General features: G+C 47.3%; 1 protein-coding gene across 2 annotated transcripts in view; it reads right to left on the reverse strand.

Moving 5' to 3' along the window:
• LOC147116972 (activin receptor type-2B) overlaps window positions 1–27,949 on the reverse strand; it is a 205,124-nt gene that overhangs the window by 43,044 nt on the left and 134,131 nt on the right. For both annotated transcript variants that reach the window (XM_085987475.1, XM_085987476.1), the window contains exons 2-5: window positions 17,327–17,534; window positions 13,613–13,719; window positions 10,711–10,862; window positions 5,987–6,130 (exon numbers count right to left, since the gene is read on the reverse strand). In XM_085987475.1, the coding sequence (XP_085843601.1) occupies window positions 5,987–6,130; window positions 10,711–10,862; window positions 13,613–13,719; window positions 17,327–17,534 (611 nt within the window). The remainder of the gene's footprint in view (window positions 1–5,986; window positions 6,131–10,710; window positions 10,863–13,612; window positions 13,720–17,326; window positions 17,535–27,949) is intronic.

The raw sequence follows: 27,949 nt of genomic DNA on the forward strand, positions 1-27,949 counted from the left end.
GAGGCCCTTTGGGTCGGAGCGATCATAATATGATGGAATTCTTCATTAAGAGTGAAGTAGTTGACTCAGAGACTAAGGTCCTGAATTTAAATAAAGGGAACTATGATGGTATGAGACGCGAGCTGGGTAGGATTGATTGGGTAATGTCACTCAAAGGGTTGACGGTGGATAAGCAATGGCAAACATTCAAAGATCCCAGTTTGGCATAAAAATAAATCAAAAAAGGTGACTCAACTGTGGCTAACAAGGGAAATTAGGGATAACATAAGATCCAAAGAGAGGACATATAAATTGGCCAAAAAAAGCAGCAACCTGAGGATTGGGAGCAGTTTAGGATTCAGCAAAGGAGGACAAAGGGATTAATTAAGAGGGGGAAAATAGATTATGAAAGTAAGCTTTCAGGGAACATAAAAACTGACTGTAAAAGCTTTTATAGATATGTGAAGAGAAAAAGATTGGTGAAGTCAAGCGTAGGTCCCTTGCAGTCAGAATCAGGGGAATTTATAATGGGGAACAAAGAAATGGCAGACCAATTAAATACATATTTTGGTTCTGTCTTCACAAAGGAGGACAAAAATAACCTCCCACAGATGTCAGGGAACATAGGGACTAATGAGAGGGAGGAACTGAAAGAAATCAGTATTTGTAGGGAAATGGTGTTGGGGAAGTTGACGGGATTTAAGGCCGATAAATCCCCAGGGCCTGATAATCTACATCCTAGGGTACTTAAGGAAGTGGCCCTGGAGATAGTAGATGCATTGCTGGTCATCTTCCAGAACTCGATAGACTCTGGAACAGTACCCATGGATTGGAGGGTAGCTAATGTTACCCCACTATTCAAAAAAGGTGGTAGAGAAAAAGCGGGGAATTATAGACCGGTAAGCCTGACATCAGTAGTGGGGAAAATGCTAGAGTCCATTATAAAAGATGTAATAGCAGAGCACTTGGAAAACAGTGACAGGATCGGACAAAGTCAACATGGATTTACAAAAGGTAAATCGTGCTTGGCTAATCTACTGGAATTTTTTGAGGACGTAACTGGTAAAATAGATAAGGGAGAACCAGTGGATGTGGTGTATTTGGACTTTCAGAAGGCTTTCGATAAGGTCCCGCATAAGAGATTAGCGTGCAAAATTAAGGCACATGGGATTGGGGGCAAGGTTTTGACTTGGATAGAGAACTGGTTGGCAGACAGAAAGCAAAGAGTTGGAATAAACGGGTCGTTTTCCGAGTGGCAGGCAGTGACTAGTGGGGTACCGCAAGGATCGGTCCTAGGACCCCAGCTGTTCACAATATATATTAATGATCTGGACGAGGTAATTGGATGTAATATCTCCAAATTTGCAGACGACACAAAGCTAGGTGGGAGGGTATGCTGTGAGGAGGATGTCGTGAAACTCCGGTACGATTTGGACAGGTTGCGTGATTGGGCAGAAACATGGCAAATGCACTATAATGTGGATAAATGTGAGGTTATCCACTTTGGTGGCAAAAACAGGAAAGCAGATTATTATTTGAATGGCAATAGATTGGGAGAAGGGGAAGTGCAAAGAGACCTGGGTGTTCTTGTGCACCAGTCGCTGAAGGTAAGCATGCAGGTGCAGCAGGCAGTTAAGAAGGCAAATGGTATGTTGGCCTTCGTAGCAAGAGGGTTCGAGTACAGGAACAAGGATGTTTTGCTGCAGTTGTAAGGGCCTTGGTGGGATCGCACCTTGAGTATTGTGTGCAGTTTTGGTCGCCTTATCTGAGGAAGGATGTTCTTGCCATGGAAGGAGTGCAGCGAAGATTCACCAGGCTGATACCTGGGATGGCAGGAATGACGTATGAGGAGAGATTGTGTCGATTGGGCTTATACTCACTGGAGTTTTGAAGATTGAGAGGGGATCTCATCGAAACCTATAAAATTCTGTCAGGCCTGGACAGACTAGATGCAGGAAGGATGTTCCCGATGGTCGGGGAGTCCAGAACCAGGGGTCATAGTCTAAAGGATAAGGGGTAAGCCATTTAGGACAGAGATGAGGAGGAATTTCTTCACCCAGAGAGTGGTGAACCTGTGGAATTCTCTGCCACAGAGGGCGGTGGAGGCCAGTTCATTAAATATATTCAAGAAGGAGTTGGATATATTTCTTAAGGCTAAAGGGATCAAGGGATATGGGGAGAAGGCAGGGACAGGGTACTGAATTTGGATGATCAGCCATGATCTCATTGAATGGCGGAGCAGGCTCGAGGGGCCGAATGGCCTACTCCTGCTCCTATCTTCTATGTTTCTATGTTTCTATGTTATCCACTTTGGTGGCAAAAACAGGAAGGCAGATTATTATCTGAACGGCAATAGATTGGGAGAAGGGGAAGTGCAACGAGACCTGGGTGTCCTTGTGCACCAGTCGCTGAAGGTAAGCATGCAGGTGCAGCAGGTGGTTAAGAAGGCAAATGGTATGGTGGCCTTCGTAGCGAGAGGATTCGAGTACAGGAGCAAAGATGTCTTGCTGCAGTTGTACAGGGCCTTGGTGAGACCAGATCTTGAGTATTGTGTGCAGTTTTGGGCGCCTTATCTGAGGAAGGATGTTCTTGCCATGGAGGGAGTGCAGCGAAGATTCACCAGATGGATACCTGGGATGGCAGGAATGACGTATGAGGAGAGATTGGGTCGATTGGGCTTATACTCGCTGGCGTTTAGAAGATTGAGAGGGGATCTCATTGAAACTTATAAAATTCTAACAGGACTAGACAGACTAGATGCAGGAAGGATGTTCCCGATGGTCAGGGAGTCCAGAACCAAGGGTCACAGTCTAAAGATAAGGTGTAAGCCATTTAGGACAGAGATGAGGAATTTTTTCACCCAGAGAGTGGTGAACTTGTGGAATTCTCTACCACAGAAGGCAGTTGAGGCCAATTCATTAAATATATTCAAGAAGGAGTTAGATATACTTCTTAACCTAAAGGGATCAAGGGATATGGGGAGAAAGCAGGGACAGGGTACTGAGTTTGGATGGTCAGCCATGATCTCATTGAATGGCGGAGCAGGTTCGAGGGACCGAATGGCCTACTCCTGCTCCTATCTTCTATGTTTCTATGAAGGTAGTGGCAACCCAATCTGATCATTTGGAGGATTAGCGTCTACGGCACACCCCTTCCACTCAACAACCGCTCCCCCCCCAACCCCCCAAAACCCGAGCCACAGAGTAGGCAGGTGGGCTCCTAGCTCCCATCACCGCCGTGCCCTGGGAATGGCGTGTCTGCTAATTCCATCTTCGTCAACTTTGGGACGATGCACAAAGTGCCGAGTCTCACTCGGGCCAAAAGGGTGGCCGGTTGTGGAATGTTAGCCAATCACATTATTGCTGTCGGGTGTGTTCTCTGAAGTTAGGGCTGAAGCACATTGTTCGGGAGACTTTATTCTTCAGCTAACCTTTCTGGAGTGCTCAAGAGTGGCACTGGGTCCAAAAAGGAAACAATCCATTCATCACGACAGAAGTAATTGATTTAGAGTACAAAAAAATATATATTTTTTAAATAAAAGTGACCTGGAACTCCTTTAAGGATATATTCTTACCTCTACACTAAAGATCCCCATTGACAAGTTGCTAAATATGGGGGCTCAAGCAAAGATGCCTATAACCCAACCAATCACAAATACCCTACATTTCAGTGGGTCAATGTTTTTATTTGGTTTCATAGAAATATAGAAGATAGGAGCAGGAGTAGGCCATTCGGCCCCTTGAGCCTACTCCGCCATTCAATGAGATCATGGCTGATCATCCAAATTCAGTACCCTGTCCCTGCCTTCTCCCCATATCCCTTTAGCCTTAAGAAATATATCTAACTCCTTCTTGAATATATTTAATGAATTAGCCTCAACTGCCTTCTGTGGTAGAGAATTCCACAGGTTCACCACTCCCTGGAATTCCTCATCTCTGTCCTAAATGGCTTACTCCTTATCCTTAGAATAGAAGTTTTTTCTTGCACTCCTTTCCTGAAAGTGTTGACTCTCAACAGTTCCACAGGCATTGTTCAATTACAATTGAATTTTGTCATATATGCAGCAGACGTGTGTACTGCACAATGAAATGTTGATTTTTACGAGTCCTCCCAACAGTGGAATAAATATGGCATAACAATGATAAAATAATAGTAATACAGTAATAATAAATAAAACAACAGTAATAAATAATAATAAATTATTCATTCATGAGTCTTATGGCCTGGGGGTAGAAGCTGTTTCGAAACCGTATGCTTCGGTATCTCTTACCGGACGGGAGCAGGGCGAAGAGGTTGTGGCTGGGGTGGCTCGCGTCTTTAATGATTCTCAGGGCCTTCCCCCAGCACCTCTTGGGGTAGATATCCTGGACAGCAGGTAGTTTAATTCCTATAGTTCAGCCACCATTTCTTTGTCCAAGTGGCTATTATTCATGTGACAACAATTTTCCGACGCTATTTGACAGCAGTGCGATTATCATAGCTGGGGCTAGTCCTGTGGTCATCCAACGTTCACACGAGTGCACTTCCACAGGGATCACAGGACAGACATCTTCACTCCCTCCCTCCCTCCATAAAGGTGCGCTGAGGTCAATTGTAGCGACCCTATGGTCAGGGCCCCAGTGGAGATCAGATGGCTTGGGGTAGAACCTGGAACGTTCCTAGCCTGTACGAATCAGCTACCGTAAAAAAAAAACGCCCTTATCCCTTAGAACTCCTGTCCACTCACTAGGACTAGCCAACGCACATTGAACGGGATGGCATTCATTGTCACCATTGATGTAAAAAGCCAACATTCCTGAAATGGAACGCGGCACTTGCAATTTTTAAAAAAAAAGGTCACGGAGTCAGTCAATTGCTCCAAGGGACGAGCTACAACATGAACCAGATCTTAGCTAAAAGCACAGCATTGAAAGCTAATCAGAAAACCAGAAAAGCTCAAGGTTGCTGCGGGAAAGAAAAACATAACGTGAGGTATTAGTGTACAGACTGGGGCCAGTGGCTGCGGCTTATTTCAACCACACAATTTATTCCTGCTTCAGGTCTGCTTGTTCATCCAAAACCCACAACCTTTCCTCTTGGCCTGAGGTACTATTGCGTTTTCATTCAATAGAGTAAACTCTACTAATCTAACCTTCACTGCAAGACTGGATGTATATTTCTTTCCCCTTTTAGTATAGTGAATTTCTACAGCTCCCCACAGCACGCAGACCCACTCACTGGCTCAGAGCACCAACGTTCTTGTAACATGCTGTAGACTGAAGTGCTGCCGGAGCAGAGAAATCAAGTGGAGGCATCGAGCAGCTTATCTCATACACCGCCAGCGCTACCGAATGCTCAGTCTATTGGTCTGGACCACTTTGGTCGTATGCACTTTTATTTAGATATATTTATTCACAACAGAAATGCAAACTAAGCTGTGTTCAAATGAAGCGTTCATTAATATTAATGTGGGGGAAGGAAGATTTACTGTTCCACCCTCCTCCCCACCTCTCAACGAGGCAAAGGGATTTCCTTTTGATTAGGGAAAGTTATCAGAACACACGTAATCTTTTTACGCCAATAGCTGAATGATTGACAGCGCATCCATAATCGTGTTTTTGATGGTCCGTGTTAAATTTTCAGAGAACAGCTGCGATGGGGCTGCTCCAAAGGTGAACCCATTGCACACCGCCCCCCCTCATCCCCTCCCGTCATAATTGCCAGGCAGAAGGTAAGAGTTAAAGTAACCATAGCTGCCAACACCGCCGGCAACCATCGAGCCGCTGTCTCAGCCATCGCGCCTACCAGACTTTCAACCGGTCCGAGTTGAAAACCTACGGTACGGTGAGCAAAGAGGCTCAAGCCTGCGCGGACAGGGCAGCTGTGGCGACACACACAGGTTTTGAACTGTACAGTCCAACCTGGTGATAAACTGCAATTGGAACATCGCAGAGTTTTCTCAACTATCTCTTGGAAAGGCAAGTGCATTACTACAGATTTACCAAACTCCCAACACCGGAACTCTTACCTGAACGGGGAAGATTTTTACAGCCACATAATCGTTCATTAGTCGTGCCTTCCAGACACAACCAAACCGCCCTCTGGCTTTAATCTCAAGTAACTGGAGGGGCTTCAGGCCTACCAGAGGTGATGGAGATGGCAGGCTTGGGTCCTAGACAAAATACAATTAAGTGCAAGGCTGGTTATACACTCCAAATAAAAACTTTAAATTACGACGTACAACATCACTTCTGACGCATTGTAAATCAAGGTACATTGAGGGAAGAGATAGAGAGATAGAAAGACTGGATAGGCTGGGTCTGTTTTCCTTGGAACAGAGGAGGCTGAGGGGAGACCTTATTGCGGTGTATAAAATTATGAGAGGCCTAGATAAAGTGGATAGAAAGGACCTATTTCCCTTAGCAGAAGGGTCAAAAACCAGGGGGCACAGTTCTAAAGTAATAGCTGGAAGGTTTAGAGGGGATTTGAGGGGAAATTTCTTCACCCAGAGGGTTGTGGGGGTCTGGAACTCACTGCCTGAAAGGGTGGTAGAGGCAGGAACCCTCACAACATTTAAAAAGTACTTGGATGTGCACTTGGGATGCTCTAACCTGCAGGGCTACAGACCAAGAGCTGGGAAGTGGGATTAAGGTCGATGTTGGCCGGCGCAGACACAATGGGCCGAAATGGCCTCCTTCCGTGCTGTAACTTTCTACGATTCTATGAGAGCGAGATAGAGACAGAAACAGATATTGCTAGATATACACAGGAAGGCGCATGTGTGTGAGAGAGAGAAAGAAAGAAAGAAAGAAAGAGAAAAAGAAAGCGAGAGAAAGAGCAAAAGAAAAGAGCGAAAGGAAAGAGAGAAAGAAAATAAATCATAGCATTTACAGTACAGGGGGCAGCTTAGTTCTAATGAAGGGTGCATGTCATAACCTGTCCTTTCTCGTTACAGATGCTGACTGCCCTATGTATTTCCAGCATATTCTGTTTTTATTATAGAAGGAAGCCATTTGGCCCATTGTGCTTGACAATGATAGCTCTTCAATTGGACCTGCCAAATCCCATCACATTTCCTGTCCTTGCCCCGTGTTCTTTTGAACTAAGTTTCTAATTGCCTTTAAAACGATGTTATAGTCTCTGCCTCAGTAGCCGCTTGTGGTAAAACATTCCATGTTCAAATAATCCTACGTGTGAAAAAAACATTCTACCTTCATTCTTCTTGAGCTTATCCGAAGTCTAATACTGATTTTCTGACCAGTAGAAACAATCTTTTAATCATTTATCCTCTCAACACATTTTTAAAATAATTTTGAAAAGCTCCATTAGATTCTCCTCGCCCCCCCCTTAACTTTCTCTGTCAGAGAAAAAAGCTTCAATTTTTTGAGCATTTCTTCATAACTATAATCAAACGTTCCTGCTATAGTTCTAGTGGATTTTCTTGGCTCTAATTATCCTTCCTGTAATGGGATGTCCAGAGTTTCACACACTACTCCTAATTTGGCCTATCCTAGATCTTGTACAAATTCAACATCACTTCATTGCAATAAATTCAACGCCCCCAAGTATAAAACCCAGAATCCCATTCATCTTCATGGATGTTGCGACTGCACTCTCACCTTGAAAGATCTACGTGTCGGCACCCCTCGATCTCTGTTCAAATTACTACCTTTTACAATGTACCTCGCTACACTGGTCCTTTCCCCAAAATGCACTACCGAATACAGAGAGACAGAGAGATACACAGAGTGAGCAAGGAGGAACAACGGAGCGGGGGGGAAGAGGGAAGAGAGGGGGAGAGAGAGAGCGCGAGAAAGAAAGGAATGAGAAAGGGAGGAGAGAGAGAAAGGGAGAGAGAGAGAGAGAGAGAGAGAGGGGGGGAAAGAGAGAGAGAGAAAGAAAGAAAAGAATGAAAAAGGGAGGAGAGAGAGAGAAAGAAAAGAAAGAAAAGAACGAAAAAGGGGAGAGAAAGGGAGAGGGAGAAAGAAAGAAAGAGAAAGAAAAGAATGAAAAAGGGAGGAGAAAGGGAGAGAGAGAGAGAAAGGAGAAAGAGAGAAAGAAGGAGAAAGAGAGAAAGAAGAGAAAGAAAGAAAAGAACGAAAAGGGGAGAAGAGAGAAAGGGAGAGAGAGCGAGAGAGAGAAAAAGAGAGAAAGGGAGAAGGGAAGGAGATGGAGAGAGAGAAAAAGGGAGGTGGGGAGAGAGAGAAAAAAGGGAGAGAGGGGAAGAGAAATACTGATATGTTCATCACAGGTTAGACAGTGTCCCCCTTATAACAGAGTCCCTCAGGATTGTTCACACCGACCCATCTATCTTTTCAGACATCAGGAATATGAAGGAAATAAAAAGTACATTTCAACAAACAAGGCTCGCTAACCAAGTAATTTTTAAAATAAATACATCACTAGTGCACTGGTAGCCCACAAACTGCCAACCCAGTAAAATTACAGGTTCAAACCCAAGCCTTTGCCATTGACTTGGGGAAGAGAAGCCGCCAGGATCAGTCCCGCAGTATCGGACTTGCACTGACCGATCGGAGATCAGCGGCGACTGACCAAAGTAGGACATCTGACTGGAGTTACCCGGTGCGAAGGTCGTGTGGCGGGGGAGGCACGCGTAGAAAAAGAGCTGAGAAAATGTACAGCCGTTTAACTTTGCGTACCCACATGTTTTTAATTGTCCATGGATCATTTTTATTAGAAGGGAGCATAACCTCCTTCCTACCACAGCTGTAGTTCCACTCACTGAAGTGGCATTGCCCAAGATTAGAAATTAGAACAATTTTTGCAGTTACTTTAGGAGGACCTGTAATGTAAGCAGAACTCTTGTTGTTTGAAACCATGGATTATTGGGCCAGAAATTCGGGTCCCCACGGGTGAGTACGCGTTGGGTATTCATGCATAGGACCAACGAAAGTGCCGGTTTTCGCATGCGCTGGAAACCGGAACTTCCGTTCCCTTAAAGGAAGGGGTTCACAGGTCGTACGCGTGCGCGGGAGAGGCAGCGCGTACGCCTGGAACTTCCGGCTTTTTTTCCGTGAGGGTAAGTCTCCAGCAGCTGCGCTTTTAAAAAGCAATCGCAAGGCCTGCTTTTAACAAGGTAAGTGGTGAATTAAGCAAAATTAAAACATTTTTTCTACAGGTTTATTATTTTTAAATACTTTAAAGAAAGGTAAGTTTATTTTTAGCCCCGTTAAAAGCTGTAATGAATTTTTTCAAAAATTTAAATGATTGTTTAATCGTTATTTTGTGTAATTTATAGTTATTTTAAAAATGTGATTTAAAAAAAATTTATTTGAAGTTTTAGTTATGTTTTGGGGCCGATTTCTATTCATAGATTTGACAGCTCTTCCTGTCAAATTTATGAATGGAGCATTCCCTGCTCCGATTGGCTCTCCATGGCCCACGTGATCCCAGGGAACGCTTTGAACTAACTGCGCCCCTGGGATACGCAAGCGCTGCGCGCCGGCAGCTGGACCAGGCCCCGGATCGGAATCCCACGCGGGCCCACAGCTCAACGGCCGGCGCGCAAGGTGAGTGCAGATCGGGGGCTTACACCCGCGGGAAGCCTCCAACCCAAATTTCTGGCCCATGGCAAATGTACCACCAGCCAACGTGTGCGCATCAATCATTTAAAAGGATGCTCTGTTGAAAGGCTGGATATTTTCCACACATCATTAATCTCTCTTGGCATTTTACCGCCCCCCCCCCCCCACCCCGTTAACTCTTCAGCTCGGTTCAGTAGGCTGTGGGTTCAAGTCCCGTTCCAAGACTTGACATTCTGGTACAGTGAGAGATGTCAGCTGTGGCTCAGTGGCTAGCGCTCTCGCCTCGGAGTCAGAAGGCTGTGGGTTCAAACCCCACTCCGGAGGCTTGAGCACAAAAATCTAGGCCGACACGCCCAGTGCGGTGCTGAGGGAGTGCTGCACCATCAGAGGTGCCGTCTTTCAGATGAGATGTTAAACCGAGGCCCCCGTCTACAACGTTCCCTCTAAGCTGCGCGGCCAAGCAGCTCTCTGCCAGTCCCACGCGGCCCGGGACCAGCTTTTCCAACTTACGAATGGGACGTGCAGCCCCTCAAAGGGGCCGTGCACCCAAAAAGAAAATTAGGGAGAACATTGCCCACAGTCTGCCCACTCAGGTGGATGTAAAACACCCCATGGCACAATTTTGAGGGGAATTTTCCCCAGCGTCCTGGCTAATTATCCCTCCTGCAACATTTCTCATTGCTGTTTGCTGTGTGTAAACTGGCTGCCGTGTTTCCTACATTACAAGGGTGACTACATGTCAGAAGTACTTCATGGGCTGTAAAATGCTTTGGGAGCGTCCTGAGGTTGTGCAAGGTGCTATATAAATGCAAAGTTTGCTTTCTCTCTCTCTTTTCATTACAGGACTGAGAGAAAACGCCGCTGTCAGAGGAGGTGCCGCCCTTCAACACATTAAACCATGGCCTACTCTGTTGGAGTAGAGGTTAAAGATCCCATAGCAGCACTCCAGAAGAGCAGGGAGTCTTCGGGATCCTGGCCAACGTCCCTCCCTCCACCAGAGCAAAAAAAAAATCAACAGGTCGCACATCTCATTGCTGCCCGTGAGATCTTGCTTTGTGCAAAAACGAATGCCTACATAATGACAGTCACGACACTTCAAAGTGGTTCATTTTCCGTGAAGCCCCCTTTTTTTTTTTGGAGGGTAGTCTCCCTTTCAGTAACTAAACCCAGTGCGCACAGGTCAGCCGGCGCCCTGCGCATCACGAACCTCGTTCAAGTCCACGTGCCCGTAAGGAGGCTTGCGGTGGCGGTACATCCAGAAGGCCAGCAGGATAATCATGGACAGGCCAGTGATGGGAAGCAGTGCATACACCAGAATATTCAGCAGCGAAGGAGTTGGAGGCGGTGGCTCAAACACAACTAGGGTGAAAATTGGAAATGGGGAAGAAAGTCAGCATGTGTGTGTTCATTCCCAACCTCCCCCCACCCTGCCCCCTGCCCACCAACTCGCTGTACACCCAAAGGCTCGCGGTGAGTTATCATTTCGCAGGTGTTTCAGGCCACCGGACTCTCCCTCATCGGCGAGCCTGATGCTGCCCTTACCTGATGGCCACACATGCCCACTTCCGAGCAAGGTTACCAGATAGCGAGAGCAAGCGCGTGAAACCTTGGCTGAATTTCCCCCCCGCCCCCTCCCCACCTCGTGCCCATGGTGCTGGAACCCATTGCAGTGCTTCCGTCGTTGCCCTGCCTGAGATCAGCTAACTTGGTATGGAGCAAGGATCGAACATCTCTGTGGCACACCACACCACACCACACATTTCCTTCATTCACCGAGTCTCTGGTCACGAGTCAGTATTAAATTTAAAGAGACATTTGCGGCGGAGGTGTAGCTTTTTAGTTAAACATTATGGAGCGCAGACTGACGCAGACTTTAAATATTTTGACACGAAGTAATACGAAGTGAAGTAGGGTGGAAGAAGAATCTGTGTGAACACAGATCCAGACAGATCGGCTGCAATTAGAGGAACTGTTATTGCGCCAGTATCCACAGAAGGAGGCCATTCGGCCCAACGTGCCTGTGCCGGCTCTTTGAAAGAGCTGTCCAATTAGTTCCACTCCCCCGCTCTATCCCCATAGCCCTGCAATTTGTTCCTTCTCTCGTGATCTTGGTGACGAGATGAGGAGGAAGCTAACCAGAAATCGGGTATGGTGAAACCTTCGTGATCTGCCATAAAGGATGGGGACCCACCACCCCGCCCCCAAAACCCAACAAGGATCATGGAAATTGGCTGCTCTTGCACGCTCGGTACAGCAATACCCGAGAATGAAGACAAGTGCAACACAGATAACCAACCAAAGAAATAATAAAGCACTACGTCGCGAGGTGACGGCTCGTGCGTGGCCTCATCCCACAGAAATCCAGGTGGATAATTGGACTGCAGATTGCGGAGGCTCCACCCTACATCAGGAAATGGGAGTAGCAGCAGTTTCCCCCCCCCCCCCCCCTTGTAAAATTGCTGCTTTATGGAACCATCCAATGACTAGTCAGGCAGCAGTGCAGACGCAAGGACTGAGAGCCCAATGTAAAACCTGCACCAGGGAAAATCCTCTCAGCACAGCAGATGCATATCGGACAAAGAGTGGGGTGACCGTGTCAAACAGACATACTTCAATTCAGAGGGGTGGGGCGAATGAAGAGAATTCAAGTGTTCTGGGGAAGGTAGAGTGCTGAGCGGAGGCCGGTTCCTCTATTGTGCTAGGACAGGAAAGCAGGAGATTCTCTAGACACCTGCTTTTATACCCAGGTTCTAGCATCATGCCGGTGCCACCAGCACACAACAGGTGGGCCTCACGCAGCCCTTGGCAACACCAAGGTGAACTTGCCCAGCTCTCCATGGTCAGCAGTTGGGATTTTTTTAAAAACTGGTCTTCCCATCCACTGGCCTCGGCAAACTTGGCAAGTTGAGTTTGGTATTGCCACCAACTGCTAAGGCCCATGTCTTGGGAGCAGCGCTGGAGAGATGTAACGGCGGCATCCCTTTATGGCACCATTTCCTTTTTTTCTCTTTTCTATTTTTTGGTTCTGACCACCGCCATGTGCCTCAAAACCAGAGAGAGAGTTCGGGTGAAAGGTCACCGACTCGGTTTCTCTCTCCACAGGTGCTGCCTGACCCGCTGAGCGTTTCCAGCATTTTCTCTTTTTATTTGGAACTTGGGGGGAGGGGGGTGGAGATGGGTCAAGAAAATGGAGGGTCCTTTCTCCAAAAACAAGTTGTATGCCCTGGAATTTAGAAGGTTAAGGGGTGATCTGATCAAAGTTTTCAAGATATTAAGGGGAACTGATAGGGTAGATGGAGAGAAATTATTCCCGCTGGTTGGGGATTCTAGGACAGGGGGGATTGTCTAAAAATTAGAGCCAGACCTTTCAAGAGTGAAATGAGGAAACACTTCTACACACAAAGGGTGGTGGAAGTTCGGAACTCTCTTCCGCAAAGGGCAATTGATGCTAGATCAATTGTTAATTTTAAATCCGAGATTGATAGCTTTTTGTTAACCAAAGGTATTAAGGGATATGGGCCAAAGGTGGTTATATGGAGTTAGGTCGCAGATCAGCCATGATCTCACTGAATGGCGAAACAGGCTCGAGGGGCTCAATGGCCTCCTCCTGTTCCTACAAATGTTCGTCATCCAGCTCAAATAATCACAACCTCGCTTAAAAAAGGAGAATTGGTGTTGCCAACTTAGATTAATGGCAATCCTCTCTACGGTCAAACAAAGCCAGCAGAGGCCCAGCCAAATCCGGATTTGAAATCTTTTCCCCATATTTGGATTCCAGATGCGAATTGGCAGCAAATTATTTTTATTTTTTTTAAAACTGGGTTAGGGTTGGACTTCGTCCGCTCCTGTGCAATACAGGCAGCAGCGAGAGGCAACCAGATCAATCTAAGATCAATCTAGGACAGACCAACTTGGGATCCATCCAGCTACCTCGCAGTTGGACTTCAGGTGGCCTCCCAGCTTGGAGCCAGAAAGCATTTTGGAAGTCGAGGCTTGCCTGTTCAGCACGCGCAGGCACGCACACACGCATTCCCTCAGCAAACGCAACTCAAAAACTTTGTTTTACACTTTTAAACGGAAACACGCCCCCACAAACCCGCGCAACCTACCTTCTGGCACAGACTCTGGGAAGTGGAAAAACTTGTCGTTGCAGTAGTTCCCCTCGCAGCAGCAGAAAAATACCTGAGGGTTCTCCTCCGTCGCTACACACTCCACTCTGTCAGGAAAGAACAAAAAAAAAAGCAAACAGCGCATCAATCACACGCGGCACTGATCCTTCGCCCACAGGTGCAGCGCGTGGAACCTGGTACAAGACGGTGAGTAATGTCAAAAAAAAACAAGGACCACAGATCACCTCAAGGTTCATTACCCAATTAATTCTATTATATATGTTGTCGCACATTGAACCTGGAATTCTGACGAATGACTTAATTACTTTGCACAATGAGGACAAGCACTGAACCGAACCTGTATTCAATGTACATTAACCCTTGGAGGCTTGGAGTCCAATTCCTGTGGTTCCTTTTAACTTTAATTTTTTCTTTCCAAATTAACTCCTCTTCCCTCTCTCCCACCTCCCCCCGCCACCACAGTAGTTATGCGTGCAAAGAGAAGGGAATTGGCACTGGGAAAATGGAACTTTTTCATTTCCGGCACCCGGGTGCTGGTTATCGAGCGCTGTCGGTTGAGGCACGGCAAGAGTCGAGAGGTTTTTGTTTACATTTAGCGCTCCTGTAGCTTAGTCTGCAGGAGAGGGCGATGTTGATGGACCAGTTCCCCTCACCCTGAACGTCTGAGCTTACAATTCGGCCGCCGGGATAGGGAAGTCGCTTCTGGAAATGTAAACGCGGGGATCCAGCACGTGGACATCGCTCTCTCCCGTAACTGGAACGACAGAAGTGCCCGAGTGTGAAAGTGTCTTAAGATGTTGAGTGGAGCTCATGTTGCTGTGCCCCGACAACGTGCCTCAGCCCTAACTTTGGAGAAATGGGGGGGGCGGGGGGGTGGTGCTGTCAAAGCTTTTGCCTCTGTGGGCCGCACAGGTGCCTCAAGGGCCACGTAAAAGATTTAAATCCAATTTACCTGCTGATGAGGCAACGGCACTAAAAAAGGGCCCTTACCAAACCTCCAGGCCCACAAATGGTGAATAAGAAACCAGTTATAAGGGGGAGGGATGAGGAGGGTCTACAGACACCAGGAATCAGGAGACTGTACTCACTGCAGATCAACATGTTGATCCGAAATGAACACAGTCTCCAGGTGTAAGCTGTAAGTAATAAATATATCTGGGCTCTCCCCAAGACAAGTAACTTTCATTAAAAACAATACAAATCTCAAAAAAGGGCAAACATTTTCATTCAGATTAACAATCGGTTTAAGCCTCTCATGGGGGGGGGGGGGGGGCGGTTTACAATGTTAGATCTCTCGCTGATCACTATCCTTTGGAGTTGAGGACATTTGTAAATTGTGCTTATATAGTTGTAGAATGGCCTCACTGGGGTTTCCTTCTTTAAGCATCGTCGGGATTGGATGCACTCGGTGAACAAAGACGGAGAAAATAAAACGGCGGTGTTTTCATCAGCAGAGTATCTGCCGACATAAGAACTGATTTTTTGCAGGAGCATCTGTAACTCTGCAGCCCAGATGTGCGAGAGACCGACTAAAATAATACCGAGATTATTTAAAAAGGGAAGGGCGGCAGGTAGAGTGGCACGTAACACACACACAGGGTCCCTCGGCGCAGCCCTCTCAAGTCCAGCAAACAGTCCGTTCGTTCCCTGGTGCACTCCCTGCTAGTTTGAGCATTTTGCCATGAAGCATCGGACCGGGGTCCCTGCTTAATGGCTAGCTGTGGCCCTACTGCTTCTCCGCATTCCTCGCTCAGAGCAACTTGCATTTGAAAGGTGCACAAGCTGCAAATTATACTTGGGTTTGACGCCAATAGGTCCAGTAACAGCTGCTCTCGTACGTGGGGGGGGGGGGGGGGGGAAAGAGGATTTGTTTCAGTTCACAACGGAATTTAATGAGAAATCTTTTCATCAGCAGCATCATTATTATTCCTTTACATGCTGTGAAAACTCAGGCCCAGAAACTCGGGTCGGGGGCTTCCCGCGGGTGCAAGCCCCCGACCTGCACTTACCTGGCGCGCCGGCCGTTGTGCTGTGGGCCCGCGTGGAATTCCGATCCTAGGCCTCCTCCAACTGTCGGCGCGCAGTGCTTGCGTATCCCAGGGGCGCAGTTAGTTCGAAGCGTCCCCATGGATCACGTGGGCCGTGGAGAGCCAATGGTAGCAGGGAATCTGTATTCATAGATTTGACAGGAAGACCCGCCAAATCTATGAATACAATTCAGCCCCAAAACATCACTAAAACTTCAAATAATTTTTTTTTTTAAATCACATTTTTAAAATAACTATAAATTACATAAAATAACTATTTTAAACAATAATTTACATTTTTGAAAAAATTAATTACAGTTTTTAACAGGGCTAAAAATAAACTTACCTTTCTTTAAAATATTTAAAAATAAACAACCTGTGGAAAAAATGTTTTAATTTTACTTAATTCACCACTTACCTTGTTAAAAGCAGGCCTTGCGACTGCTTTTTAAAAGCGTAGCTCCTGGAGACTTACCCTCCTGGAGAAACCTGTAAAAAAACGGAAGTTCCAGGCGTACGCACAGCCTCTCCGGCGCACACACACGACCTGTGAACCCCTTCCTTTAAGGGAACGGAAGTTCCGGTTTCCCGCGCATGCGCAGTGCATGCACGAAACCGGCACTCTCGTTGGGCCTACGCGTCAGTACCCAGTGCGTACTCACCCGTGGAGACCCGAAGTTCTGGCCCATAATTTTTTTCCCCATCTCCCCCACCCCCCTCCATATTATCCTTCTCTCTCTTTCGGAAGGTCCAGACTTGGACAAATACTTGAAAGGAAAACATTTCAGGGCGATGGGGGGCTACAAAATCTGACGTCGAGCCACATAAGGAGATATCAGGACAGTTAAGAGGTAGGTTTTAAGGAGCGACTTAAAAGGAGGAGAGAGGTGTAGAGAGGCGGAGAGGTTTAGGTAGGGAATTCCAGAGCTTAGGGCCTAGGCAGCTGAAGGCACGGCCGGGGCGATTAAAATCAGGGGGTGCTCAAGAGGCCAGAATTGGAGGAGCGCAGAGATCTCGGAGGGTTGAGGCCATGGAGGGATTTGAAAACAAGATTGAGAATTTTAAAATCGAGGCGTTGCTTAACCAGGAGCCAATGTAGGTCAGCGAGCACAGGGGTGATGGCTGAACGGGATTTGGTGCGAGTTCGGACACGGGCAGCAGAGCTTTGGATGAGCTTTATGGAGGGTGTAAGAAGCCAGGAGAGCATTGAAAGAGTCAAGTCTAGAGGTAACAAAGTCACAGATGAGGGTTTCAGCAGCAGATGAGCTGAGGCAGGGGCAGGAGTTGGGCAATGTTACGGAGGTGGAAATATGTGGTCTTGGTGATGGAGCGGGTGTGTGGCTGGAAGCTGATCTCTGGATCAATTCGGACACCGGGGTTGCGAGCAGTCTGTTTCAGCCTCAGACCGCGGCCAGGGAGAGGGACAGAGCAGATGGCTTGGGAACGGAACAACATTGCGGACCTGCTGTGTCAGACATCGATCTGCTTTCGACGATTTTCTCCCTTCCCTCTCCTGCAGGAGCCGATGGGCTACAGCTTCACAAGCTCAACACTTTCAATCCCGATCCACGCAGTTTGACTTCTGCCGCAACAGCTGAAGGATCATTTCATCCCAGTTAGATCTGTGTCCGTCACCCCCCCCCCCCCCGTGTGTTTCAAACCTTACCTGTCGTAACAATTAAAATCATCCAGCCAGCAGCCTTTCTTGACCAGTTCGATTGACCCGGAATTATTCCGCCAGGAAGCATAGCAGTGAAGGCGCTTGTCCTTCTCACCCTCGCACGGTTCCACACCGCTCTTGTTCGTCTTCTCAAGCTCATAGTTTGCATTGTAGTAGGCGCACTCTCTGGTCTCTGCTTCGCCGTGTCCGGGACCTGCGAGGTCGCAGAAAAAATTTAAAAAGTTAACAAAACAGGTCAGGAGAGGTCACACCTAAATGCAAGTGAAAGTCTCACCTGGAAAACGTGCAGCAGCATCCGTGGAACAGAGAAAAAAACCACACACAGGGACAACGTTTCAAGTCGGTGATCTTTCACCTGAAACGTTAACTCGATTTTTCTCTCTCTGTCTCCACAGATGCTGCCCGACCCACTGAGTGTTTCCAGCATTTTCGGTTTTTATTTCGGATTTCTAGCGTCCGCAGTATTTTGCTTTTGTACAAGTGAACATCTGCTGGGCACTTGTTAAAAAAAAAACCCCACAAGCTTGGGAGTGGGGGAGGGAGTCGTAAGGTCTGACAAAGACCACAAGCTTCTGTTACGACACTTCCACCCGCCCCCTTTTTTTTTTAAAGAGGCAGACTCTGGCAATTTTCTCTCTCTTACTCGTGTTCATGCTATATTTTTTATTAAAATTAGTGAAGCGAGGAGAAAGTAGAGTGGGAACCATCCACTGGGCCCAATCTATCCCATTTAAGACAACGCACTTGAACATTGTGCAATATGCTTCTTCTGTGACACTATTAGTTTATCATTCGAAGCAGCTCAGTTGCTTCCCTCACTACAGGAAACTCTTGTTTAAACGGCACCTAAATATCCGGAAATCTCTATTAACCGGCAAAATTCAGGAGTAGGTTCAGGTAAATTTTACTGTATATTAGTGGCCGTGTAACCGGGGTTCCTGCACCTGTAGCCGTTTAACAGGGACTCCTGGATCTGTGGCTGTGTAACGGGGCTCTCGTACCTTGGTAGGTATACCTCTCCGTTATCCGGAATTTTTAATTAACCGGCACCATCCCGGTCCCGTAGGTGCCGGATACCAAAGAGTTTCCTGTACTTCAGCCCAGTATTGTATACAATTACATAGTATTAACAGCACAGAAACAGGCCATTCAGCCCAACTGGTGTTCATGCTCCACATGAGCCTCCTCCCACCCCTACTTCATCTAAACCCATCAGCATACCCTTCTATTCCCTTCTCCCTCGTGTGTTTATCTAGCTTCCCCTTAAATGCATCTATGCTATTTGTCTCAACCACTCCCTGTGGTAGAGAGTTCCATATTCTAACCCCTCTCTGGGTAAAGAAATCTCTCCTGAATTCCTTACTGGATTTATTAGTGACTATCTTATATTTATGGCATATGCATCAAAACACACTGTCCATTTTTGGAGGGACACAGTCTGTAATTGGGTGCTTTTCCGCCGTTTGAGTGAACATGGTGTGAAATGCCTTATGTAATGCTTTGCTAAAAGCGCTTTTTTGGGGGGGGGGCGCGGTGGAAGAGGGGGAACTGCTGACTCACATGCCTCTGTCCCACTTTACTGAAACGCAAATGGCAACTCTGAACGTGAGCGTACCACCGACAGGACGTGGACTTCCTGACCCTCGGGAGTTCCAGATCCCAACCTGGCTGTTGGAGGAGGTGCTCAATGGGGGTGACTGGGGCCAGGGAGTGTTCGGAGAGGGGAAGGGAAGGTGGGATCAAGAGAGAGAAAAAATAAATAAGACCGAAAAGCAAGGCGGCGGGGGGGGAAGAAAAGGCTCTTAAATTTACATCTCTGAAACCCAGGCCAAATGGACCCGAACAATTCTCTAAAGATTAAAATGAACTGAAACTCTCTGAGTAGCAAGTCAGTCAAATGGGGAGTGTGCTGGGGGGAAAAAAGCAACAAATACCAGCGGCCTATTAATAGCGACTGGCAATGCGTCATTGGCCGAACTTCAAATAGCCAGTGTTTCAAGTCCCAGCCTTGATCTGCCAGTGACTTGTTGCTATAATAAACGTGGCTCCCCCCCAAAAAAACCCCCACTGCTTTTAACTTTCCTGCCCTCAGTGCTCGGGCTGCCTTCTTCACAGTAATGAAGTTGCAAGTAGGAAGGGCAGCTCTATCGGCAGGCGTCGAGGCAGAATGCTGGGATTACTCTCGCGCCTTTGCCAATCAGTAGGCGGTGGGGTGGAGGGAGTCAGTTCACCAGCAGATTGCAGCTTTAATGAGCGTTTTGCAATTCATCGCAAAAATTGATTTAATGTCTTTTTTTTTAAACGGGTTCCCCTCCACCAAACCCAGGTCTCAAATCAGTTAACACAGTGAGTAGGTTGAGCTCTAATCTCAACTGCAGACCAGCGAAGTGCCAGCTTTAGCACTGAGTTTGCGATGACTCGGGCTGACGGCAGCCCAGGCGACGGTAGGAATACCACAATCTGCCTCGGTGCCCCCCAGCTTTGGTGGAGGGGAGGAGGAAAGCAAAACAAATAGATCAGCCCCGGTGGCTGCCCTTGAATGTTACCCTTCCACTCCTGTTAAAAAGCACACACACATACCGGTGTGTGGATGTTGGCTTAGGGACAACTTTGGCCGCCGACTGTGAAGCCTATGATAGTATCAGCTTGCCTACACTTACAGTCACCCTTGACCAGAAACTTCACTAGACCAGCCACATAAATATTGTGGCAACTACTGTGGCAACAAGAGCAGGTCAGAGGCTGGGTATTCTGCAGCGAGTGTCTCACCTCCTGACTCCCCAAAGCCTTTCCACCATCTACAAGGCACAAGTCAGGAGTGTGATGGAATACTCTCCACTTGCCTGGATGAGTGCGGCTCCAACACCACCCAGGACAAAGCAGCCCCCTTGATTGGCATCCCATCCACCACCTTAAACATTCAGTCCCTCCACCACCGGCGTACTGTGGCTGCAGTGTGCATCATCTACAAGATGCACTGCAGCAACTCGCCAAGGCTTCTTCGGCAGTACCTCCCAAACCCGCGACCCCTACCACCTAGAAGGACAAGGACAGCAAGCGCATGGGAACACCGCCACCTCCAAGTTCCCCTCCAAGTCACACACCATCCTGATTTGGAAGTAGATCCTTCATCGTCGCTGGGTCAAAATCCTGGAACTCCCTCACTAACAGCACTGTGGGAGTACCTTCACCACACGGACTGCAGCGGTTCAAGGCGGCGGCTCACCACCACCTTCTCAAGGGCAACTAGGGATGGGCAATAAAATTGCTGGCCTTGCCAGCGACGCCCAGATCCCATGAACAAATAAATAAAGTCCCGGCTCCCCCATGTACCAGTGGGCAGGCAGAGCATCTCCTGTGTCCTTCAGCTCGACTCGGCATCTTTTGGACAGTAGGAAACTGGATAAGAAATTACTTTTAAACAAATGTTTTATCTGAAGAATCCAACAAACCTGGAGGAAACTGTGAAACGGGAAGTCTATGGAAATACTATGGGCATTACAACGCAAAGCTTCAATTATGCTTTTCCCTCGGAGTTTTACTCCCCGTTTTAAAGCTGCTTTTTCTCAACTCAGACCAGTCTTGCTTCAGTTTAGCAGTTTTGGTGCAAGAAACTTATGAGGACTCCAAACATTATAGCTCCATCATTAACTTAGGCTTCTATGAAAGAAAGAAGGACTTGCATTTCTATAGCACCTTTCACGGCCACCGGACGGCTCAAAGCGCTTTACAGCCAATGTACTTTTCTGGAGTGTAGTCACTGCTGCAGTGCAGGAAACACAGCAGCCAATTTACTCCTCTGCTCTTCTTCAAAATAGTGCCATGGGATCTTATACATCCACCTGAGAGAGCAGACGGGGCCTCGGTTTAACGTCTCATCCGAAAGGCGGCACCTCCGACAGTGCAGCACTCCCCCAGTACTGCACTGGATTGTCAGCCTGGATTTATGTGCTCAAGTCCCTGAAGTGGGACTTGAACCCACAACCTTCTGACTCCGAGGCGAGAGCGCTACCCACTGAGCCACAGCTGACACCTGAAAAGGGGCCGCCTTTATCTGAGCCCAAACCACGATGGGTTTATTTGCCTGGTGGGGAAACATCTACCACTTCGTGTCATGCTAAATTTTTTTTTTACTTAATGCACAGTTTGAAAGGAGTACAAATTAGATTAGCAGGTTAACAGCTCGTGAACACACTGCTCTGGAACAGACAGTCTGATTTATTATCGACCACCGGGCATTTCGTTCATGCCCAGCTGTTGGGTGGCAACAAGTCATCTCATTATCAGCACCAGTTATATTTGCGAGCAGCCTAGTTTTGGACCAGACCAGTCCGATTGACGGACGTGCAGCCATAAGAAAGGCCGAACACTGAAAGCCTGGTTTTAAAGCAGAATTCCATTCTCCCTCCCCACTTACTTCTGTGTCTCATCTTTGTTTTCAAACCCCTCCATCGCCCCCTCCCTACCTCTGTAACCTCCTCCAGCCCTACAAACTATATATAGATTCAAGTTGTTGCAAAAAAAAATCATGAATATTAATCTTCCAAAGGAATGCAAACCTTGGTCAGACCTATTTTTGAAACATAGAACTCAAGGTTCCAAATCATCCCATTGATCGCTGCGCTCCTCCAATTCTGACCTCATGCGCATTTTAATCGCTCCACCATCGGCGGCCGTGCCTTCAGCTGCCGAGGCCCTAAGCTCTGGAATTCCCTCCCTAAACCCCTCAATCGCTCTATTCCTTGAATGCGCTCCTTAAAACCCACCTCTCTGACCAAGCTTTTGGTCACCTGCCCCAATATCTGCTTACGAGGCTCGGCGTCAAATTTTCTTTGATAACGTTCACGTGCAGCGCCTTGGGACGTTTTACTACGTTAAAGGCGCTATATAAATACAAGTTGTGGTTGTTGTTTAGCAATGCTGCCATCAGAGTTAATGAGGTTTTCAATTAGTCGCCATCAGCAGCAAAAACAAACACTGGAACGTCATTCCCTGCCCTCCCCAGCCTCGCCCTCCCCTCTTATCTGGTGTTTGGACAGGGCGAAAATTTGAGAGAGCAACTTGCGTTTATACAGAGCTCCTCTCCTAAAAAAGAAACTGTCCGAGCACCTCCCTCAGTGCCTCCGACATAGTTTCCAGCCCTAACATTTTTAATTTTTAAGATTTATATAGCTATAGAGAAACATGGCGACTTCTTGCAAATCTCCTGATGGTTCAGTGGCTGCAGCCTGGCTTCTTGCACATGATTTATTGAGCTCATCTGAACATGCTCGTCGGATCACTGCGTTTTATCAGTCCCAACGAGGGAGATTCGAACTGCACTGGGCTAGCTGGCAAACTATTGAGGGCTTTGAACCAAGGTCATTAAAATCAGTGCGCGGACCAGTTACAAAACAGGACCACGCCCGTAGTAACATTCAACGTATTTAGGAAGCATTACAAAGCAATGTGCAGCAATGGAATAATCCCATTAGTAGAATACAGAAAGGATCGAATATAAATGCCTCGCCTTGCTGCTGATTCAGTGCATGTACCAAGAATTGGTTCGAGAAGGAGGTGGTCGTAAATATATATATTTTTTTCCCTTTTGACAGTAAACGTCCTACATCTCCCATCTTGTCCCCTGCTGAGTAATTACTCTGGTGGTTTCTGACCTTCTCTGAACTCTGACTGGGTTACTGTATTGTAATCCACTCCCTTCCCACCTGACGTCCTTGACTTCGACTGCAGTCAGAACTGGTGGCTTTTTCATTAAGAGCTAGATATTGCAGTATGACAGCTCCCCCCACCCCCCTCCCCGTTGGAGCACAGATAGTTGGGGGTAGATTTTCCCGAACCTGTCGGGAAGAAGGCGGGACTTCCCCTTTCGGGTTTTTGACCCGCCTACTTCGACGTCCAGCCAATCCGCGCGATTTTCCCCAATTAAGGGCCACCCGGCAACAGGTGACGTCACAGACTGCAATTTCATCTGTCAGGAGTTCTTGACAGATGAAATATCAGCGTTTCACAGCTGTTTTGAAGCTGTCAAACACTGACAGTCTGAGTTCTGACATGAGTCATTCTGCACAGACTCAGTTAGAACTCTTACCGGCACTCAAAGCTGAAGGCTGTCACTTTTCACAGATCGCAGCCGTTCAGCTTTAAGTACCGGCTGAGTGATGCGCTCCCGACGGCTACAGGAAGAAAGTCTGTGAAGGTAAGTACAGGTAAGTAAAAGTTCTTTACACACTTTAGACACACCAAACACACTTACCTTTACACTCATGCACCCATCACTCACCTGAACACCGACATCGCGACCCCTCCAACTCCTTCAACCCGACGGCCCGCCTGCTCTAACCTGGCGTGTTTGGAGCCGTCGGGAAACCCACACGAAACCCCTCAAAATAGGGATTAGGCTAAAAACTGCCCGTTAACTACCTGTTAACAGGCAGTTAATTGGCACTAATCATTTCCAGCCTGGTTTCGGCGGGTCCCAGCGTGGGGCGGGTACCCGCCGCCCCTGAAACTTACGTGGGGCGGGGTTTTGGGCGGGATGGTGTCGGGACCCCCAAATTCGGGATTTCTCCCCCCCCCCCACACGCCTGAAACCCCGCCTGACGGTGCCACGAAAATCTAGCCCTTGCAGTTGGAAACCGGGCCAGCCTATCACCGAAATCAATGGCCAGTTCAATTTACGAGGAGTGTTTCTTCCCCACATTTCGGTTCCCTCCGCCCTACATAAGAACATAAGAAATAGGAGCAGGAGTAGGCCATACGGCCCCTCGGGCCTGCTCCGCCATTCAATAGGATCATGGCTGATCTGAACCTAGACTCATGTCCTAATATTCTTCTCATCTCCACGGAATCTTGCTCAGAGAACTCGGTGTTCCTCCAACTCTGGCTTCTTGTACACGCCCCCACTTCATTCGCCCCACTATTGCCGGTCATGCCTTGAGCCAGCTAGGCACTAAGCTCTGGAATTCCCTTCACACACACCTCTTCGCTTCTCTACCTCTCTTTAAGACCCTGGTTAACACCTCTCTCCTTGACCCGAGTGTTCGGTCACCTGACCCAAAGTCTCCTTCTTTGGCTCGGTGTCAATTTTTGGGACGTTTTACTACATTTAAAAGGAGCTATATAAATGCAAGTTGTTGCTGTTGTGATTGTAAAGACACTGATATCCTCCCAGCACCTTGCTCAGCTGACCATTCTTCACTGTGAGCTTGGATAGATATTGACCATGGAAAGGAGAGTGGGGAGGGTGAGGAAATCATAGCTCGTCACCATCAGACATCCACGAAAATGCAAGGCTCACCGGACAGCGATTAGGAATGGGAACAACGGTTTAAATTTCCCCTTCCCTAGGCCATAGCGCCGTAGCCAATTGCGGCTTCCCAATCGCCATCCTAGCTGGGAACAACTAGTCAAGCTAGACCGACAATCAATCCTAGGTCATTCTGGTCTATATGGCTCAGTGCCACATGGAACGGTGCCTTTACTAAACCATATGGGGAGTTTTGAATTTAGAAGTCCGGTGAATAGATGCCCATCAATCTGGGCCCTACTTCATTGCCTGTTGCGAGTCAGCTCCCAGCGACCAATGAAAATAAATTACAGAACGCCAAGGACACAGAGACCGCTACATTTGTTGAACGTAAATGATCAACACATGCTCGTACTCTTTTCAAAGTCGCTATTTACGAGGTCGCAAAATAAACTTCGCCAACTGAAGGCCGCTAACCCTCGAGGATGTGCAACCTCTATATAAACTGACACCTCGTAAAGATGACTAAATGGCCTCCCTTCACTTTTACAAGGACTGTTGAACTCCATTATGGCAGCTTAAGTTAAATTAAACACTGCCTGTAAAGGCACTTACTGCACAGTGGTTTCATTAGAAGTGATGGTGCCAGAAACCGAGAGAGAAGAGAGAGAAGAGGGAAGGGAAGGGAGGAAGAAAGCACAGAAAGAAGCAAGCAAAGACGGAAGGAAAGGAGAAAAGAAAAGACTTGCATTTATATAGCGTCTTTCACAACCTCCAGGTAATCTGCTTTAGATGTTAGTTGAGAGATAAATATTGGTTAGGACACTGGGGAGAACTCCCCTGCTCTTATTCAAATAGTGTTGTGGGAACATCATCACCGCCAGCTCCCATGCCATCCTAACTTGGGCATATATCTCTATTTCCGCCCACCTGAGGGGGCAGAATGGGCCTCGGTTTAACGTCACATCCAGAAAGACAGCACCTCCAACAGTGCAGCACTCCCTCAGCACTGCACTGGAGTGTCAGCCTCAAGTCTCTGGAGTGGGACTTGAACCCACAACCTTCTGACTCCGAGGCGGCACTGCAACCAACTGAGCCACAGCTGGCAAGGGACTACAGTAATGGGAGAGGTGGCTCAATGTGGTCCTCTCCAGTTGAATTAACAGCAACTTGCGTGAGTGGATTGGGATGGGGGGGGAAGAGAGAGAACCCAAATCGGTCCAGGAGGCCAGTCATACCCATTATTTTAAGAGCCACTACCACAGGACAGCACTCTCTGTAGCCAAACTCAACTCAAATAAAAACTCTCTCTATCCTTCCACATCCCTCGAGGCGCTGCTTGGTGCTGCAGTGCAGGCCTGAGGGCACAGGCTGCTCCAACACCTCGCCCAAGTGACCAATGCTCGGGCGTCTGCTCCAAACAGCGAATGTGGGCCGGCTGAGCGACCATGGGGGTTAGCACACGCAATCCTGCCCTCACCAGGTGTAAACACGGGAACAGGAGCAGGCCGCTCAGCGTCTCGAGCCTGTTCCACCCTTCAGTGACAACACGGCTGATCTGCAGCCCAACTCCCATCTACCTGCCTTGGCTCCATGTCCCTCAACACCCTTGGCTAGCAAACATCCGATCAATCTCAAATTTAAAAATTAATTGAGCTCGCATCGACTGCCTTTTGTGGGAGCGAGTTCCACACTTCTACCACCCTTTGCTTGAGGAAGTGTTTCTAATTTCACTCCTGAGACACAAGCACACTTTGCAGCAGGAGGTTGGGCGAGGGGGGGGAGCGGATCACTGAACAGCAAAGATCATTTTCAGCTTATTTTGCAGCAACTTCACTTGGCGAAATGCTTCTTCTGATCTCGTGATTTTTTTTTTAAGCAGAAACAAGCTTGTGGGAGAAGTCAGCCTTTAACTTCTTTGGACAAGCTATGAATTTTTAACTCTGCTTCTATCGATTCCCCATTGCTACTTCTTGAAACAATTACTTTGTTCAAAAGTACTGAAAATAACTCTTGAAACCCCATACAACAGGGCAGTGGAGTGCAGCCTTCACACTAGTCTATGGTCAGTAACACGGTGAATTTCAGGAACTGATTGAAGTTTATTCATATGCTTAATCATATGCTACATGTTAGCAGGTTAGGAACTAAAGAATGATATGAAAATACTGTACTTCAATTTAGAGTGGTATTTCTTCCCTGTCCTCCCTTACCCGCCAACATACGTACACACATACATATATACATGTGTAATGATAAACCCAGCAACTACAGGCCAATCAGTTTGACCTCGATAGTGGGGAAGCGCTTAGAAACAGTAATCAGGGACAAAATTAACAAGTTACTTGGACAAGTGTGGATTAATTAAGGAAAGCATGCACGGATTTGTTAAAGGCAAATCGTGTTTAACTAACTTGATTGAGTTCTTTGATGAGGTAACAGAGAGGGTTGATGAGGGTAATACAGTTGATGTAGGATTTCCAAAAGGTGTTCGACAAAGTGCCACATAATAGGCTTGCCAGCAAAGTTGAAGCCCGTGGAATACAAGGGACAGTGGCAGCATGGATACAAAATTGGCTAAGTGACAGGAAACAGAGAGTAGTGGTGAACGGTTGTTTTTCGGACTGGAGGAAGGTATACAGTGGTGTTCCCCAGGGGTCGGTTCTAGGACCACTGCTTTTCTTGATAAATATTAATGACTTGGACATGGGTGTACAGGGCACAATTTCAAAATTTGCTGATGACACAAAACTTGGAAGTATAGTGAACAGTGAGGAGGAGAGTGATAGACTCCAGGAAGACAAACGGGCTGGTGAAATGGGCAGACATGTGGCAGATGAAATTTAATGCAGAAAAGTGTGAAGTGATACATTTTGCTAGAAAGAATGAGGACGACGACATATAAACTAAATGGTACAATCCTGAAGGGGGTGCACAAACAGAGAGACCTGGGGGTATGTGTGCACAAATCGTTGGAAGGTGGCAGGGCAGGTTGAGGAAGCAGTTAAAAAGGCTTACGGGATCCTGGGCTTCATGAATAGAGGTATAGAGTACAAAAGTGTGGAAATTATGATGAACCTGTATAAAACACTGGTTCGGCCTCAACTGGAGTACTGTGTCCAATTCTGGGCACCACACTTTAGGAAGGCTGTGAAGGCCTTGGAGAGGGTGCAGAAAAGATTTACGAGAATGATTCCAAGAATGAGAGACTTCAGTTACATTGATAGACTGGAGAAGCTGGGGTTGTTCTCCTCAGAGCAGAGAAGGTTGAGCGGAGATTTGATAGAGGTGTTGAAAATCATGAGGGGTCTAGACAGAGTAGATAGAGGGAAAACTGTTCCCATTGGTAGCAGGGTCGAGAA

The sequence above is a fragment of the Somniosus microcephalus genome, chromosome 5 (genome assembly GCF_052327205.1).
Source record: "Somniosus microcephalus isolate GS21.2 chromosome 5, FLI_Smic_1.0, whole genome shotgun sequence".
NCBI classification, from domain to species: Eukaryota; Metazoa; Chordata; class Chondrichthyes; order Squaliformes; family Somniosidae; genus Somniosus; species Somniosus microcephalus.